Below are 19,340 nucleotides of genomic sequence, written 5' to 3'. Positions count from 1 at the left end.
TAGGCAGGAGGAGATTAACTCACTTGTCCTTAGAGAGCTAGCCAGCCACTCCAGGGCCCAAAATTCTCATCTGAGACAAGAGTTACCCCACTAGGCAGTGCTGCTGCCCTTCCATCCATTGATTACAAGAGGAAAAGCTCCCTACAGCAACCAGTTTCCCTGGACGTTTCCTTCGGGTACCAGTTACATATGTTAACTCTTCCAGAAAGAAAAAGCAACTCTGCAGCCTTCCATGAAATGTCTCATCCCAGAATGATGAGACAGCAGACAGCCACACTAATTAAGCTGGTCTGGTTTAACGCTGTTAAGGGACTGACTCTTGCGTTCAGCTCCACGCCATGGACAAGAACTGATGGTTCTTCGTGAGCTAAATGGGATAAAGGAAAGCGGGTTGAGAACAGATTTCCAGCTGCTGTGAATTCTTAGTAACTGAGAACGTAACCCAAAATTCTTAATCAAAGGGCACACTTAACTGTATTTTCTAAGCAGATAATAAGCACAACACTACATCAAATGAGCAAAGCCCCAGAGTACCTTCTTACCTCTGTAGAAGCACATGCCACAACTTAGAAATGTAGTAAGTAAAAACCAAAAGGAAGGTATAGTTGGAGATGCTGTCGGCAACTTTGGACAAATCCAGTTTCCTATCAGGAGGCACAGGAAGCAGGAGGAATTAAAAGCTGGGAAATTCATCTGTAATTACTAGGTCTCTCCCTACTTCAACCGGCAACTCAAGTGACTTCTTTCTTGAAAGCCTCGTTCACAATACAGTTTGTCAGTGCTAAAAGAGTAAGTCTGAAACACACGTGATGGACAAGCATCTTTTTTCCTCCAAAAACTGATGTTGCCACTGGTGCATGAAGCGTCCAGTCTTCTGTAGAACAGCACTAGTAAATTCTGTATTGGAGTTGCTTTTGATTTCATGCCCATCTCCCCCCTGCCAAAGTGTCTTTCTGTACATGCCAAAGCCCACACCTCATGTACACCCACACACCCACCTGGCCCTCACATAAAAATAGCCACTGAAGAACAATTGAAGGAATCAACAGCACTCCCACCAACAACAAGTTCTGATAATGCATTTTCCTGCTTCTCCCCACAGCCTTGCTTTATTGGCAAGCCACTCCGTGCTCTCTCCACACCAGAGCAAAGAGAAGCACACAGGCATTTTCAATGTCACTCCAGATTCACCTGGGCTTTGGCTTCCCAAGTGCTCTGTAGACATGTATGGGACTGGCTTCGGCATGCCGGGCTTCCCTCCCGTGCCGCTGTGGAAGAACTGGGCCCTAAGTCTTCCAACCGTATCAGAGACTGAAATTCAGTTACTTTTCTCTTGTGGAAGGGAAATGGTAAACAACTTGACCAGGTCTAGCAGCTGAGCAATATATATTTTTAAAAAAGCGGTTGATGAAGCTTACAGAAGAGCTCATTTATGTCTGCCCATACAGTCTCATCACCTGTACCAGGGCCAGAAACCTGAGATCACTGCTTTGCTAGGTCTGCATAGGTCATCATCTATCTAGGACCTTTAATGAACAAAATAGCTGAAGCCCACTTTTCAAAAGTTCTTCCCACACACTTGTCCATTGAGCAAAAAAAAAAAAAAAAAAAAAGTAGAAAACCAAGTGATCATCATTTATTTATTTGAATAAATAGTACAACTGTCAAACCATGCACAACACTCCTGCTGCGATTTGTAGCAAACATAGCATTGCATTGTAACTTGCTTACAGTACACAACTGTCACAAAGTTTGATGTTTCCAGCATATGACAAGTCCAGAATTTTATCTGCAAGGCTGGTTTTTAGTAGTTAGAAATCCAGAGTAAACACTGTTAAAAACAGTAGAAAAGAGTCTTAAAAACTACATAAATACTGAAAGCACTGGGGTGTGGGGAAGAGAGGCAAGAAGCCCTATAGGGTTTAAACTGATATAAAAAACATCCACCACTGTTGTTTTTTCATCTTGAGAAATAGGATGCAGCTGAGGAGTATCTGGGCTTCCTCTGTGGTAATATGGCTCACTGGAACTGAGTATGTCAAACAGATGTACCTAAAAGGCAGTTTGTATGGACTGGAAAAGACAGGCATTCATTAAGTACTTAACAAACGTGGAAACTTTCATGCTGCAGAGCATTCAGCATCCCAGATGAACTCAACAGGTTTCAGACCTACCCCACTGGTAACCCAGGGAACATATTTCAAACTTCAGTAACACAGAGAGTTCATGAATACTACTTTTTAACAATGACTTATCTTTTTGAGAGGAAAAAGAAAAATTAAGAATCATGCATATGTAAGAGAAAGGCATGACAAAAACAGGTGTTTAGAGAAGCTTTACCTACAGTGCTCTTCCTGCAAACTGGACTGCTTGGGATGAAGCTCCAGTTCAATTGAATCCACCCTGGTCCCAATCTGGTTAGCAATAAATACAGCCCCTACAGTGACCTGGCTACACAGCAAGGAGCTAAGAAGCAAAAAATGTATTCTCCCTGTGCAACATTTGCCAACAGACTTAAAAAAAACCCAACCAAACAGGGTATGACACCTTTCCCAAACAGGGTATGACACCTTTCCCCAGCCCGTTCAGGGCATTGAGCCTGCAGTCTTGACTGACTAATGCACGGAATGCTAAAAAGGACCCACCCCTCAGGTTACAGAGGAGGGACTTGGGTTTCTGCAGTGACCAGAAACACCTAATTGAACAAAAGTGAGACTTTTTTAAAACTTGGTGGTATGTTCAGATCTGCTCACATGCAATGAGAATGTCAGCTGTATATCCCCATCTCTGAAACAGCCATTCCCCCCTCCCAAATCCAAACTGATTTTATCAAACTCCTCTTGTTTCTTTCTGTTTGCTTTTGATATTAATATTGCCTGCCATTTCAAAAAGTAGATTCTCTGGAGGTCTTTCTCAGCAAATCAGAGAATATAAACGGCATTGGCACCTCCACATCAGCCGAAGGGAGGTGGGTGGAATGACAGCTCTTTAACAGACTTGTTTCCTACAAAAAACACTGCATTAAACTAAAAGTTTGCGAGACCTTTCAGTTCAATCACCTTCCAGTCTCACGATACCCCTATTTCACAGCACGAAAGTTAGACCAATTTCATTAACTTGCCAGGAGAGCTGACCCACCAGGCCTTAGTGCCTCAGCAAGTCTCCTCTCTAATAATTGCTAGCGTGAACGGTAGAGTCTAGTGGCCGCATCTGAAATTCAAGTCCAATTGTACCAGGCTCTGTATAAACAGCAAGAGGTCAGCTCCCTCCTAAAGTACGGAGAAGCAATGACTCCCCACAGAACCTTATACAGTAGATGAGATCTGAATTTTTAATGGAAAGAAAGGGCAACTTCCTTTCATCTTTGTTTTGGAGGTACAAGAGGAGGTAACCCAAATAAATCAGAAGCCAAAAATATGAAACAAAGAAACAGAAGCCCATTTCTCTTCCTTTGAGATTTAAAAAAAAAAAAAAAAATGTTTAAGGAGGGAAGGAGAAAATCCCAATTGCAAAATGATACCATTCAAATAGTAATTTTCCTCTTAACTCAGAAGGGTAAATAAAGTTTTGCATAAGAAATCCACTTTTAGGGAAAAAAAATGCCCACTTACAACAGGACTCAAGTGAGTGCATGGAGCAGAGCAATACTACCCTCCTCCTCTTTGGGGCATTCTGCCTAATGTTTCACACCAAATCATCGCTGCCCATAAAAGAAAAGTTGGTGCTGTGATACATAAAAGCAGTAGTTAAATCTCAACTCTGTGCACTAAAAGGAAAGGAGTGCTATTATATAAATATTCCACAAATAATCTACCCTGGAAATTACAATCCCATTTCCTTTGCACAGCTTGCCTCAAAAATCTACTCAGACAGCTCATGTTCCAGTACGTCCTCCTCCATCACCCTGCTGCACCTGCATGTTACCAGCCAGGAATGGCTCTACAGATGAAACCTGTTAAGCACTATGAGGTAACTAGACTCTACCAGGTAATTTTTTTAAAAAAACAGATTCCCACTAAAATCCGTAACAGCTTAGAAGACTACAGGACTAGGCTGGAGCCTAGCAGAGTATTTCTTGGGATGGCACAGGGCAACTCGATGAAATTAGTTTAACTAACTGATCACTGAAGAACTTCACGTTTGAGTGCTCACCATTGGCTTGCACTATGTATACCACGTCTTGCATAGCCCAGTGCAATCCACAAGTACAGGCAAGCTCTTATTTACATAGGAATTCAGTTTTACTCTTTAGGAAAGAAAATACATGAAACTCTGTTTATAAAAGCCTGACCCCCAGAACTGTACAGCTGCCTTTAAGTCCAACAGGAATGAATCTGACCCTTTAACTCAGCTACGTGAAATAAAGAGTCAGCCTTTACACTGCCAAGCTCGTTATTCCCCATGTTTGTTTCAGAAAGGACTGCGGGCAAAATGCATTAATCTATCCTGCACCTATTTGACCAGCTCCTGACTGACCCAATTGAAGCTGCATGCTTAACGGATGACAGTGGCTCTAGCAACCAAATTTCTCCTAGAAAGGAGATGAAATAAAAATAGACATCAAAACATTAGCTGGTCATCCCATTGCAAGACTTATTCTGTGTAAACACTGAACGGAAATAACACTGAGTAGTACGAGGTTAACACAAGAACTGAGGCTTTTGCCATGTAGCTTCAGATAGTGCCTGTAATTCCCCTCAGTCCCGCCCACTCAACAGAACACTAAAAACCTCATTTAAGAGAAAAGGCTCAGCTTCTAAATAAATTCCAATGTTGATTTCCTATTGCTAACACTTAAGCCTGTGTTAAGCATCATCAAATGCTAGTGGCAACCAAGGAGTATGCAAGAGAAAGTCTATTATAGAATCAAGGAGTCTCCAGCCATGAGGAAGGTCTCGTGTTCTCCCTGCTTATTAGTAGTGGTATATTTCCTTTATCAAAAGAACATTTGTTGATGATAACAAACAACAGACTCAACAGCATCTTCTGGTAAATGTGTGAAGTATCTACACATTTTCAAGTGACCTAGAGAATACGCATGCATTATTTTCAGTGGGATTGTCATACAAACAGCTACAGAGAGAGCACATCAACTGTAAAAAGAATGCATGAAGTAAATAGCATAAGGCACAAAGGGAGTGTGCAGAGGGTGTGTTTATTGTGATTTCTGCCTAAGGAGGCTGCAAGGATGAAGACCTCAGGAGCTTCCAGGATCATTCAACGTTCTTGTACTTTGTGAACAGGTTGTACAGAACCCTGAGGGTAGACTTCAGATCCAAGTTGACAACATCTGTGGAAGAAAAGGAGAAATCCTTAATTTGCTTTTTGTTCTCCGTCATTTGTCCCCAAAGGAACAAAAGTCCCCACACATCTCTGAGATGGTGGGATCAGCAACAAAAAACCCCGCAGAGTTCTGAGCTCCCCAAGTCAAGCTTTTGAAATGTCCCATATGATGCACTTCAAAACACCTTCACAATAATACAGTCACAGCTAACTTCTCTGGGAAACAGAAGTAAGGTAATTCCCTTCCTCATCTAAAACTGGTTACAGGTAAAGTCTTCTTCTGTCTGAGACCTGGGATAAAGGCCTTGGGGAATACTACCAATGACATCAGTGGCCACAGAGGCAGCGAGCAAGTAGTCGTACACATCGTATGAGATACTGAACCTCACACATCCACAACTCTGCAATGATACAGTCCACAAATAAACACAGCCTGAATTCTCTTAGCAGACTCAAAAGCTTTTTATTATCTAATATCCCTTCTTACCATGCTAGGCCAGGAAACAGGTCTGGAACAGTTCTCAACAAAAAACTTTTCTGCTAGCACCTCCCAATGTATTACTATAATAAAATGGCAGGAAATACCACAGACTTGTAATCCAGGGACTATGGGGGGAGGCATAGCACAGAGAAGGCTGAAGAGGTGGAAAAAAAGGTTGGATATAATGTGTAAGAAAGGAGGAGGAGGAAGCAAAAAATACACAGTAAAGAATATATATGGAAGCAGAAGGAAGGAAGAACAGATAACTGAAAAATCATTCAAAGAACTAAGACGATGGCAAACAGTTAACAGACCAAGTACATTAATCGAGGTCCAAGGAAAACACCTACTGCCTGTTTTGAAGAATCGCTGCCAGGACCTCTCCACCCTTCCCTCCCACTCCACAGCAGATAACACACTAACCCCCCCACTTCATCTGGTAGTTTCAGTAACCTCTCAAATGTTTCTTTCTACCCTTTTTCCTGTATTATTTTACATATTTCATTTAAGATTTTGTATTTTGCATTTGCAAAAGAATCGTCTGCTGCCCCCAAAAAAGGAAAGATCCTAATTGCTATGAAGTAATATACCCAGAAAAAAAGAGAAGCCTTACCTGGATAAATGACATATGAAATATATTTCTCATTTTTCCAGGTATTACAGTTGCTTACTACCATAGCATTCTCAGTAAGTTAACACCAGAATCAGCATTGGTTCCTTTGTACCAAGACTCAGCTCCCTCAGAGATGGATTTAAAATGTATATTTATCCATGGGAAACAACACTTTGCAACAGCCACACATTTCTAAAGCTGGGAAATCAAGGCAGATAGCTGCAAAAAAGACAACTAACAGCAGATCTGACCCACTGATGCTGGCAGCAACTTTTGTTTGCAAAACAATTAAACAAAGATGTGCTGGCACTATGAAAATGCAAAAAAACCTGGCCCAAACAGTCAGCTCTGTAGCAGTCAGATATTTTCAGTGCATTTGCCCCACTCCTCCCAAATGGTTTTCTCCTCCCCATGCCACCCATCTTCAGCTTCCCACTGAAAGCAGGATGGGTCTTTTTCCTGAGCCACCGTAACCTCCATCTCAGCTGACACGGCACAAAGCTGTGTGATCAAGTCGTGCAGGGTTCAGCTCCTGCCTCTGGCTAACATCAGTTCAGAGGCAGGAACCTCCTATGCTATAAACCAACATCAAGGTGCCAGTGGAGAAAAACAGAAGTCTGGAGGGCAGAGCAGAAACACCGCTGGAAGCTAGAAAGACAGCTGGGAAACCAGGGCATGTTCCAAGGAGAGAGCAGCTGGGAGCAAGAAGCGGGGAAGTGCCAGAGGGAGAGCTGAGGGAACGAGAAAGAGCACGACCAGGAGCTGGAAGGACCCCAGACCTGCAGCACTGTGCTGGGCAGGTAATGTCCATCTGCACCGTCATGGAGGCATTTAAGGCCCACTCCTACTAATCTCCAACACCAATTTGAGCTACGTACCTGCTGCTGCTGACCTCTGGTAATTACCCTGAGGAATGAGAACTATGGGAGGCCCCACCACTAAAAGAAGGAGTGGATCCAGCTCTTTTATTTGGCAGTGAAATGGCATGTAAATTTAGGGTCAGAAGAAACTACTGTGGTCATATAGTCTGATCTCACGTCCAACACAGTCCTTGGGAGAACTACCTTGGAAATCCTGTATTGAGCTTACTAACCAAGCTGTGGTTGAATTACAAAAAAATAAGCTTAACATTGCATGGTTTTGTTTTCTTTTTTCTTTTTGCATCTTCCACTGGTGGAAATTCCACCTCCATCCCTTGACAATTCAGACTCATCGTTAATTACCTTCATTGTTGCAAAAGTTATACTGTAATTCTAGTTTGACAATTTCCTAACTTTCAGACCTTGTTATGCCTTTGTTTGCTGCATTAAAGAGTACAGTAGTGTGAGATACATCCTCCCTGTGTGGGCGATTACAGTGTTCCTTATTGATCAGTGTCTAACAGGCATTCCCAGGAATAAGCATATTCTTGGCCTCCCGTTTCTTATTGTAGGACGAAGCATGCACAGTCATTACATTACCAACAACAACTAATAAAACATTAACTGAAAGTGGCCATAAATCATCAAAATACTTTAAAATATTCCATTAATTTAAAACTTTCACACTCCATAACAAGCGCTTTAGAGGCTAATAAATTAATCCACTACAACATACTTTTGCAGCAAGAACTCAGCATCAAGCTCAGCTGCTGGCTCAATATATTGAATTGGGCTGGAAGAACAGCTGTCCTGTATGCTCCTATTTTTGTCTATCACCTGTACAAAGACACACTAAAATATTAAACAAGCCTTCTTTCTTGCAAGCACTGCAGAAAACATGGGCTATGGAAATAAAAATTGTGATGTTCTGCTGTAGACAACGTTTTACATGAAAATCCTACAACTAATTCAAGAGGCATGTACTATCCAATTCATACTAAAAGGACGAGGATTCACCTAACAGGCTTTCCAGCCTATTTAAGAACCAATAATAGATCAGTATGGCATTAACAGAGTGTGCTATGCACAAATCCTTTTGCAGACCATCAGAGTCTACGACAAAAGGAATTCTTCTAAGAAACACATATTACATGACTGTACTGGCTGTCAAGACCCGACAGAGGATTCACTGAAACTACAGTGACAAGCAAAGCCCAAGATGCTACTGTCCTCTCCACAGGAGCAGCTTTTCAAGAGCAACAGTCAGTTTTACAGGCAATTCCAGCCACATGGACAACACAAGAGCAAACTCACTCCAGCAGCGGTGAACGACTGCTGCTGGGAAGGGGTACACACACAGAAGAGGAAGGAATACACACAAGAGACTGTACATCCTGCAGCAGCAAAAAGGAATGTTCTATGAGCTAATTTGGCTCTCTAATTTCTATTAATAATTAAATTGTCAATCAGTAAAACATTTCAATATATTCTGCTGCTTGCTGAATCTACACACCTTGTCTGGAGCAAACAAAAGATCTGCTATAGTGTTCTACCACTCATGATAGCGTAAGTATGTAAGATAGCCTTATGGGAAGGTAATGTCCTCTGTTAGATCAGCTGATGAAAAAAACAAAAAAAAAACCAACAAGCTTTCATCTAGAGAAGTCTTCTCCTAGGGTTTAACATTTTCTGTCTCTCAAAACAGGCTTATCTAGTCTACCTGGTCTGCTACTGCAATCTCTTTAACCCTTGCATTCAAAAAACTGCCATTCCTGACTGTGCATTTGTATTTCTCCACCTTCCTTGTCCTCCTCATACACCCACTGGCTGAGCTCCAATACTCTGAACACTCTTTTAATTTCTGAGAGCCTTGTTTCACTGAATTCTTCAGTGAGGAGAAGGATGAAAGGAGCACTTTTCATCCCTGTATTGGGTTTGTGTGGAAAGGTTTGGTAGCGGGAGGGGGCTACAGGGGTGGCTTCTGTGAGAAGCTGCTAGAAGCTTCCCCCATGTCCGACAGAGCCAATGCCAGCCGGCTCCAAGACAGACCCGCCGCTGGCCAAGGCTGAGCCCATCAGCCACAGCAGTAGCGCCTCTGGGGTGACGTAGTTAAGAAGGGGGAAAAAGTTGCTGTGCAAGAGCAACTGCAGCCAGAGAGAGAAGTGAGAAGATGTGAGAGGAACAGCTCTGCAGACACCCAGGTCAGTGCAGAAGGAAGGGCAGGAGGTGCTCCAGGCACCGGAGCAGAGATTCCCTTGCAGCCCCTGGAGAAGACCATGGTGAGGCAGGCTGTCCCCCTGCAGCCCACGGAAGATGATGGTGAGCAGATGTCCACCTGCAACCCATGGAGGACCCCACGTTGGAGCAGGTGGATCCACCCAAAGGATGCTATGACCCCGTGGGAAGCCCACGGTGGAGCAGGCTCCTGGCAGGACCTGTGGCCCCGTGCAGAGAGAAGCCCACACTGGAGCAGGTTTGCTGGCAGGACTTGTGACCCCGTGGGGGACCCACGCTGGAGCAGTCTGCTCCTGAAGGACTGCACCCCATGGAAGGGACCCACACTGGAGCAGGTCATGAAGAGCTGCAGCCTGTGGGAAAGACTCACGTTGGAGAAGTTGGTGGAGGACTGTCTCCCGTGGGAGGGACCCCCCGCTGGAGCAGGGGCAGAGTGTGAGGAGTCCTCCCCCTGAGGAGGAAGGAGCGGCAGGGACAACGTGTGATGAACTGACCACGACCCCCATTCCCCGTCCCCCTGTGCCGCTGGTGGGGAGGAGGGAGAGAAATCGGGAGTGGAGTTGAACCTGGGAAGAAGGGAGGGTAGGGGGAGGCGTTTTAAGATTTGGGTTTAGTTCTTATCTTTGGTGGGCACCTGGCGTCTAGACAGGGTCAACCCACCTCAATCCCCAAAATTAAAAGAACAGCACTGACGGGATACATACGCAATTTAATATTGTCTTTTTTTTCCCCCCACTATGACCAGCTCCACTATTTGTTAAGCTATTTAGTATCACCACTTTGTCTCATGTTAAGTCAGACTGAACATTTCTTGCAGGCTCCTCATTTTTTTTTGTTCTGTGGAAGCCACTAATATATGTAGTTTGTAACTCCGGGAATAAAATTTGCTCATTTAGCAGTCATAAAGTTTTAATTTTTCTTTTTATCCCTAGTGCAAGAAACAGTGCAGACCTCATCATTAATTCATTTCAAGGTTCAGGGACTTTAAAGGAAAAACTCAGTTTTTACACTTTTCAGTTCTGACTCCCAAGTCAACACAAACGAAGAAGAGAGTTTGCTACCCGTTCTCCAAAAAAACCAAGTCCCTTTCAGTTATCTGTCACTGAAATCTGATCGTAAGAGTTCAAACTAGTGCTAACTGTAAGAATTATGAGAATTAGACCATGAAAAGCTTCCTGCTTGGATTGTTATTGAGAATACCAGCCAAATTGATAGTATAGCACTGAACAGCTCTTGGATCATTCACTAAAGCTAGACTTGTACACCTCAGTGCATCTATTCCAGACAAGAAACACAGGTAAGGGTACACCCCAAAACACAGACAATGAATCCTTCAGAAAACTGTGAAGGGGCACATTTACAGCTCCACTTTGTAGTAGTAGTGCTACTGTCTTCCAGAGCAGTTGCACTTGAAAGGCACCTGCTATTACATCTTTATCTACAGTTTAAAGCCACATGGCACATCCATACCTTCAGGGCGAGCTTTTGGTTTCTTCAGTCCTCCATCTTGCATCAGTTCAAAAGCAAAAGAAACATTATGGACCTGAAACAGGCAAAGTGATTAGAATCTCAAAGTTATATAGGCATTAAAAACCTTCAATCAAATTTTAAAAATGCTTTATTCTCTCTATACTTGATGTAGAGACTGATAATTCTATTTAAATCAATATTAAACATTTACATGTTTAAGCATGGCAGAAAGTACAATATGAGAGACTAAGAAAAGAAAGCTTGTATCATTATAGGGCAAATATTCACTTCCTGATACAAAGGAAGTAATTTAAGATTTCCAAATTTCAAGCGTAAAAATGTGACTGGGTATCACATGAACCAGGAAACTCCATTACGCCCCAATCTCAGTCTCTATGGCAGAGGCCGGACAGCTCCTAGTCACAACTACAACAAAACTGCATTTGTTGAGTTCTTCCTGCTTGTACCCAAGATCAACATTTCCTACTACAAGGCAAGAGATCACTCGCCACCCAGACAACAAGGAATGTAACAGAAGTCACATAACTGAGCAGAGATGAGAAAATACATACGAGTGTGGAAGAAAGAAGAAATAAGGACACTAAACAGAATTATTTTCAACCATTAGTCTTTTCTGCATTATCAGCTACATATCAAGCACCATCAACACCACATCATCAAGGAGCCAGGCTGTTCGTTGCATGACTTTGTGCTAATCCCTTAGTCTCTTGGTGCTTTGGCTTCCTCTACTTCAAAACAGAGATAAAAGTCAAATTAAATTTCTATAATGAAGGTTAGCAAAATGCTTGGTGGCGGCAGTTCCTAGACAGACTGCGCAGTGAACTTGCAAAACAAGCTAGGCACAATTGTGGTGGGCTAACCCTGGCTGGAGGCCATGTGGCCACCAAAGCTGCTCTATCACTCTCCTCCTCAACTGGACAGTGGAGAGAAAATATAACAAAAGGTTCGTGGGTCAAGATAAGGACAGGGAGAGATCACTCACCAATTACTGTCATGGGCAAAATGGACTCAACTTGGGCAAAATTAATTTAATTTATTACCAATCAAATCAGAGTCAGGTAATGAGAAATAAAACCAAACCTTAAAACACCTCCCCCTACCCTCCCTTCTTCCCAGGCTCAACTCCACTCCCGATTTCTCTCCCTCCTCCCCACCAGCGGCACAGGGGGACGGGGAATGGGGGTCGTGGTCAGTTCATCACATGTTGTCCCTGCCGCTCCTTCCTCCTCAGGGGGAGGACTCCTCACACTCTGCCCCTGCTCCAGCGGGGGGTCCCTCCCACGGGAGACAGTCCTCCACCAACTTCTCCAACGTGAGTCTTTCCCACAGGCTGCAGCTCTTCATGACCTGCTCCAGTGTGGGTCCCTTCCATGGGGTGCAGTCCTTCAGGAGCAGACTGCTCCAGCGTGGGTCCCCCACGGGGTCACAAGTCCTGCCAGCAAACCTGCTCCAGTGTGGGCTTCTCTCTGCACGGGGCCACAGGTCCTGCCAGGAGCCTGCTCCACCGTGGGCTTCCCACGGGGTCATAGCATCCTTTGGGTGGATCCACCTGCTCCAACGTGGGGTCCTCCATGGGTTGCAGGTGGACATCTGCTCCACCATCATCTTCCGTGGGCTGCAGGGGGACAGCCTGCCTCACCATGGTCTTCTCCAGGGGCTGCAAGGGAATCTCTGCTCCGGTGCCTGGAGCACCTCCTGCCCCTCCTTCTGCACTGACCTGGGTGTCTGCAGAGCTGTTCCTCTCACATCTTCTCACTTCTCTCTCTGGCTGCAGTTGCTCTTGCACAGCAACTTTTTCCCCCTTCTTAACTACGTCACCCCAGAGGCGCTACTGCTGTGGCTGATGGGCTCAGCCTTGGCCAGCGGCGGGTCTGTCTTGTAGCCGGCTGGCATTGGCTCTGTCAGACACAGGGGTAGCTTCTAGCAGCTTCTCACAGAAGCCACCCCTGTAGCCCTCTCCCGCTACCAAACCTTGCCACACAAACCCAATACAACAACTATACAGAAAGAGCTTCCTGAGCAAACCACCAAGGATCATCCGTGAACATAAAGTCAGAGAAAAGAAAATGGACGAAAAGTAAAAATGTACAATAGTGGGTGTTGTCTTTTAATCTCTCCTTTGAGGAGTGAGCTTTATGGTTTAGACAGATCTTCAGAGTAGCTTTGTCATCCATGCTTACTGAAGTTTAATCAAGGTAATTTGGATTGTGAATTCTGTGCCTTTTTGTTGCTGCAAATGACAGTTCTGGAGATACCAGCAAAGGGGAGAGATTTAATTAAAACTACTCATCTTGAAAATCAGGGAGTTACACATACAAAGCTCCCCTACAACAAGGAAGAAAGGCCCCTTTCACTGGCGCTTATTGCTCAGGACTTTATTAATCTCTTTTTACCTGCTACGCTTCCTCCTCATTCATTGTAACATAACCAATCACTTTCAAGATGAAAATATTTTTTTCCTTTCCCAAACACAAGGTCTACCTCTCCTCCTTTGTTTTACAAATCCCCTTTCCTCAAGCCAGAATCTCCACACAAAACCACGACATTACTTCAGGAATACTGGATAATCTTCATGAATTTAAACCGTTAACAACACACTCATAACTGAAGAGATGCTAGCTGCAACTCAGCATCCTGCATTTCTACAAGGGTGAAAATTCAAGATACTAGGATAAAAAAGCAAGAGAAAGCTATGAAGGAGAGCTTGTATAAGACACAATAGTTAACCATTTTCCCACTGCTCTGTCACGTTCCTATGATATAGTATACAACATTCAGAATGAACTAATCCCCATCTTACCCACAAATTTAACACCTAAATAAGCCCCTCTTAACAGAGCCTGATTTTCTGCTTTCAGGGATCCCTTTTAAGCTCCCAAATAGCAACTAGTCACCACCTGAGGAAGTCAAACCACCCTATACAACCTATAGAACCAGTAGGCTCAGCTCAGCACATTAGCCTGGATCTAACGGCACTCCTTCAGTGCAGCTCAATTTCCTCTTGCAATGCTGATATGATCCACCCAGGCAAAGCTGGGTTATGCTACTGATGATAAAGTCCCATCCCTCAGAGAGCATGTACTATTGCTTCAAGGGTGCTTGACAGCACTAATCTGCGCTGAAGTCATTATGAAAAACCCACCATTTTTAACTGCCCTCAAAGCAGTTCAAAAGCATTACAAAGCATTCAATCTTTTAACTTTTGCCAATGTTTCCACTCCTGACCTAGCCACCTCCTGCTCCAGCTCAGCCAACACAATACTTGCATCATCTCCACTGCAGAACTTGGCAGAATAAAAAGCAGAGGGCAAATGCATTAGTCCAGCACAACCAGGCTCAGAGTAGTCTGATACCAGGCACTGAATATACATAGATGTGCACGTATGTCCAGGAACAACTGCATAGAGAGACAAACTTTTGGTTATGACAATAAAATATGTGGTAAGAACTCTTCTCATCGTTAACACTAGTAAGGACACAGGACAATGGAGCAAGCGTGGGGCTAAGAGCAAGACACTTATTTTGTCTCCTTCCATCTCTAATACTGTGACTAAGAGTAACACAATCTAAGACTGCAAAGAATCCACTCTTCTTCCTCAAAGGTTGTTTTGTTTGACACACTGTTTGGCAGTAAGTCATTCACTCCTTACCAAACAGAAAGAAAAATCCAAAAAAGACAAGCTAGCACATCCTCTCAAAAGTTAAAGTCAGCAACACTGGCAATGATCCTTCCAGGAACTGGACACAGAACTAGATGTCTGTGCTCACAAATTGGCTTCAGACAAGCAATTTTTTTGTATGCTCCCTCTCTGGCAGGATCAGGGCATCCCCCTTGGCTTCACATTAGCTCCAAAACATGTTACCTGTGAGCACTCAACATACAGTTTCTAATCCCAGATCACCAAAGATCATGGTCCAGGTACCACCTCTTCTACTACAGTATCTCATTTACATCTCAAGCAATTATATTTATTCACTTGGTTTGTGGGAACATTAAATACACTACAGAAAAATAACTAATGGGTATTAGGCAACTGATACTAATGAGATGAGGGGGCAGTTTTCTGGGACGACATTGTGTGACCTTGGGAAGAAGCTCTATCTCCACATCAGTCCCAGTGTATAGGATGCAGATAAAACAGAGCTTCCCATCTCTCACCTTTTGTCTGTCTTGCTTATTTTTACATAGTACATACAAGGCAAGGCCAGGCATCAGCTCTGCTGTCTGGCACAGTAAGGCACTCCTGCCCACAAAAAACACTTCAGGCAGTACTACAATTTAATAAATCACTGATTATGCAAAGTACTATACAGTACAAAGCACTTATTACTGATTTATTCATTCTGGATATTCATGAGCTTTATGTGTCATTTGATGCTACTAACAAAATACCCTTCTTGCTTAACTATGGGGAATTTCCCCATTCATTTCACAAGCAACTTTTAGTGGTATTAACTATCAAGTGTCACAGCTGGTGCATCTTCGCTACAGCTCCTGAACAGAAGAATGTACCAGGTTCTGATTTACTGGACAAAAGACAAAGGACAGAACGACTGCAAAATATCACGTAGTAACAAAGCAAAAAAGAATATAACCTCAAATTTCTACCCACCTTTTGATCAAAACTTTCAGGTGTTAAGTAGAAGTTGTGAAGTGGAACAAAATAGTCTTCAAGGAGACCCATGAGCAAAACCAAGTAAACACCATCTGCAAACTAAACAGAAATACTGATGACATTCCTAGGTGAAAGCATCCATTTTCAAATAAGCATTCATAAGCAAGCAGAACAAAGAATGCTCGGCCCAAATGAGGTACTTTGATTTCTACCACTGTTGTTTGCTAGCACAGAAATATAAGATTGTTTAGGAGTCTCAGACTGCTCCTTTCAGGCATAGCAAGGAACTGACAGCAAGGGTAATGAGCATTTAGGGCTTTGTTTCATCTGCTCCCTGGATTCACCTATACCCTTGCAATCACCAGTGCAGCTGAGCAAGCTAAATCAGTCTGTTCTTAAGAACCTGTTGATATAGCTGCTTTCTTGCCAGTTCTTTACAGAAAAGAGCAAAAAAACCCCCAACCCCAACCAAAAAACCCACCACAGGATACAAGGCTTTCTCCCTACATCTGGTAGCATTATTTCCCCTACTCTCATTTCCTGAGCAGTACAAGGAGGCCCATCAGCTTTTGCTATAGCATTAACCCATGCAAGATCACGTGCCAACAACTATTTACTTCATGTACATACAGTAAATAGGTCTAAGCAGAAGAAATTGAAAGCAATGCACCTGGGAGTTACCTACAACTTGTATTACTTAGCTCTGCAGATTATTTGGTCTGCTTAGGCAGGGACTGAAAACAAGATCTTCTTTATCTCCAGCCAGTTACCTATTTACTTGGCTACCAAATACTTTGGGGTGAGGTTAGAGTATGTATGTCTGTTCTTGCTTTTCCTGATATTCATTTTATTTGCTTGAGGAATCTTGCCAACTTCACTACAGTACTTAACAAAGCTTTTTCAATTTAAAAAAAAAAAAAAAAAAAGGACGTGCTGGGAAACACATTTGCACACTATATACTCCCAGTCCTACTGCTACAGTACCCAGTCATTTCAACCACAATCTCTCAAGTCATGTGTGTTGGACACTCAAATCTCTGACCTTAATCAGAACTTGAAATTAAGCCTCCCCTGTCACAGGCAGGAAGTTTAACTTCACAAAATAATTTCTTTTTCCAAGTCAAAATAGATTGTTTGCAGTTTCAGCAAATACTAAATAATATAGTAAATACTTTCGGCAATACTACTTGGTATTCCTACCAGACAGGACGACTACTTACTGGCTAAGGGTGGTAACATTATGTATTTCTAACTGACTTCTCACTTATGATCCTGATATGGTGTATGTGACATCCTCTAACCTTTTCAAAAATAAATTGTTGGGTACTTTCAAGGCATTAAGCAACAATTCCTTGTGACAGATTAGATGCAGTCACCCATTTATATCAGCAAAGCTATAAAACAGCAGTGAACGACTGGTCTTAAACTAAGCCAGGCTCAAACCAATTACCCATACTCCTGGTATAATTCTCTAGATGCTGTGCTTTTTTTTTTTTTTCCCCCCAGGACAATAAGATAATCATCTCTCCACAGTTCAGTGAACTCTGGAAAGAGTATCTGCTTCTGCTTAGCCAAGCCCATGCCTGAAAATTGCTTAATTTTATCTGTAAAGTGAGAACTACCCCCCTGACACTGAAATTCACACTTGCTTAAGGTTTGCAAGCATATTCGGTACCCAGTTCTGTGCTAGAGACAGAGAACTCCTCAGAGCAGACGGTGGTGGTTGATGGTCACCTCTGCTAGCTTTAAACAAACCAATCTGACAGTCAAGCCACTGCAGTACAGGAGCTCCGAATCGCTAATCCACACTGCTGAGAAGTGAGCACAGTGCATGTGCTCACAAGATAGCAGGGTAAAGAGGAGGACGTGAAGGCCTCTGCTGCAACAGCAAAATTGTTTCCAGTCCCACTCTGATGTGATCAAAGCTAGCAGTGATATCTCTATGATGAAGTGCACGCTGCAGTCCACACTCCTCCTGAGAGCCCCAGGCAGCCAGCTATTAAGACCTTATACCAGTTCATCATGAAGCCTCGCAGCTAGAAAAGACACAACCCACCACCCACCCATAACTATAGCAACTGCTTTGCAGCATTCCACTTGGATCCGAGAGACAAGCTGCCCTGAAATCCAGCCGCATCTACAGTCATTAATATGACCCTATTAAACATGCAAGAATTTCACCTTATAATAAAATCAACAGCAATATGAAGTACAAGTAAACATGAGTAAAGGAAGCAAGCATCAGTGAATGGCATTGCTACTTAAAAGACAAGAGCCCTAATCCCATAAATTAACACGCCCAAAGATAAATAGTTCCACAACAAGGTTTTATGGAGCAAGGGCCTAGATTTGCAATTTACAGTTAGATTACATACAAAAAGACAAAGTCTCCTACCTGGGTTTCTAACTCCGTTACTTCCAAATTCAGTTTATTCAAGTGTTTGTTCACAAAGGTGATCAGAGACTATAAAAGAAAACACCAGAACCAGTGATGTTAGACACTACAGTCAGTGCCTATGTGAAAGGGTTAACATAATCTTTTAAGACTTTTTTTTAAGCTTAGTAAATATGCATATGTGCTATTTGCTTTTGCATAAATAAGTACATAAAATGAAAACAACTCAGTCATATAGTCATTTTTGTTGCACCATATGTCAGAAGTCACCAGATGGTGCTATTACATACAGCTTACTAGTCATTTTTCCTAGCACATAAAGCATACTTCAGTGTCATGGGAAAAAGCTGTGATGACAGTGGTTCTTTTGCAGGTTCTTTGTGAAGATGAAGCAAGCAGTAGGTGCATTTACTGTCCACGCTAATCCCTTCAGGTTTTTGGAGAAGATCCACTGCCTGGGAGCAAGGCACCAGCAGCATTGAGAGAAGCTTCCCAAGAGAAGAGGGCAACAGTACACAGTTCTGCACACACCTCTGTTCCTGGAGTGATGTGTGTGTATCACTTAGCAAATTACAGTCAGGATGTAACCCAAGTCTGGCATTTCTGTTCCCACAGGAAGCAGACATGCAAGATCCTGCTACCATGAGCCAGATACGTGCCAATGTATTGAAGCACAGAGATCTGCCAGCCTGCTTACAACACTTCCATGTTTCCAAAAGGGACACAGAGTCGGGTGTTAACACTTTTATTGCATGGAGAGAGTTAACTTAATTTTCTATCAACTTTAAAAACACTCTTCTAGAAGATGTTTCAGACTGGAAAGATAAAACCTTCCAGAGACTTCAAAGCAGTATTTTAAATGCATACATCCTCTGTTTCATACAAAGCCAAGGGACAGATAACACCGCTGATCTTTGCATACTACTGTTCTAATAAATAGCTTAACAACTATGCTGGAACAAACCGATGGAACAACGTGGAGTCTCTTCATTATGTGTTCTCTAAAACTAAGAAGGGCTGGCAGAGATCAACAGCTACTTTACCCTGCCACTCTGCCTAGCACAAAATGCCATGTCAAGAATATGTCTGGATACAGTCAGGCGTGCTTTGCAATGGTGCTCAGCCTTGGAGGAGAGACTAGAGGACCATACAAATTAGTGTTAAGTAGAAGAGCCCTGCAACAAAAGCAACTCTTCTGTAAAAGAAGATAAGCCTGGGCCAATAAACCAGAGTAATGAGACAAGCCTGACCAAAGCCAACGAATCCAGGTACCACCAGGCTCTGAAACAGTGATTTTTGCAGAATAAACACCCTTTTCACTATTTCAGAATCCTCTTCTGCTACATTTCAGATCTTTCTGGATATC

The 19,340-nt window shown here is 43.0% G+C and overlaps 1 protein-coding gene across 3 annotated transcripts in view; it reads right to left on the bottom strand.

The window, feature by feature from the left end:
• Positions 1-1,626: 1,626 nt before the first annotated feature.
• Positions 1,627-19,340, bottom strand: part of PARVB (parvin beta) — a 70,922-nt gene continuing 53,208 nt past the window's right edge. For all 3 annotated transcript variants that reach the window (XM_075759932.1, XM_075759922.1, XM_075759915.1), the window contains exons 10-13: positions 17,975-18,043; positions 15,577-15,678; positions 10,943-11,015; positions 1,627-5,290 (exon numbers count right to left, since the gene is read on the bottom strand). In XM_075759932.1, the coding sequence (XP_075616047.1) occupies positions 5,214-5,290; positions 10,943-11,015; positions 15,577-15,678; positions 17,975-18,043 (321 nt within the window). In that variant the 3' untranslated portion in view covers positions 1,627-5,213. The remainder of the gene's footprint in view (positions 5,291-10,942; positions 11,016-15,576; positions 15,679-17,974; positions 18,044-19,340) is intronic.

This window comes from Balearica regulorum, chromosome 1 (assembly GCF_011004875.1).
Source record: "Balearica regulorum gibbericeps isolate bBalReg1 chromosome 1, bBalReg1.pri, whole genome shotgun sequence".
NCBI classification, from domain to species: Eukaryota; Metazoa; Chordata; class Aves; order Gruiformes; family Gruidae; genus Balearica; species Balearica regulorum.
The sequence above is the reverse complement of the archived record's forward strand: the minus strand, read 5'-3'. Positions and strand labels throughout refer to the sequence as shown.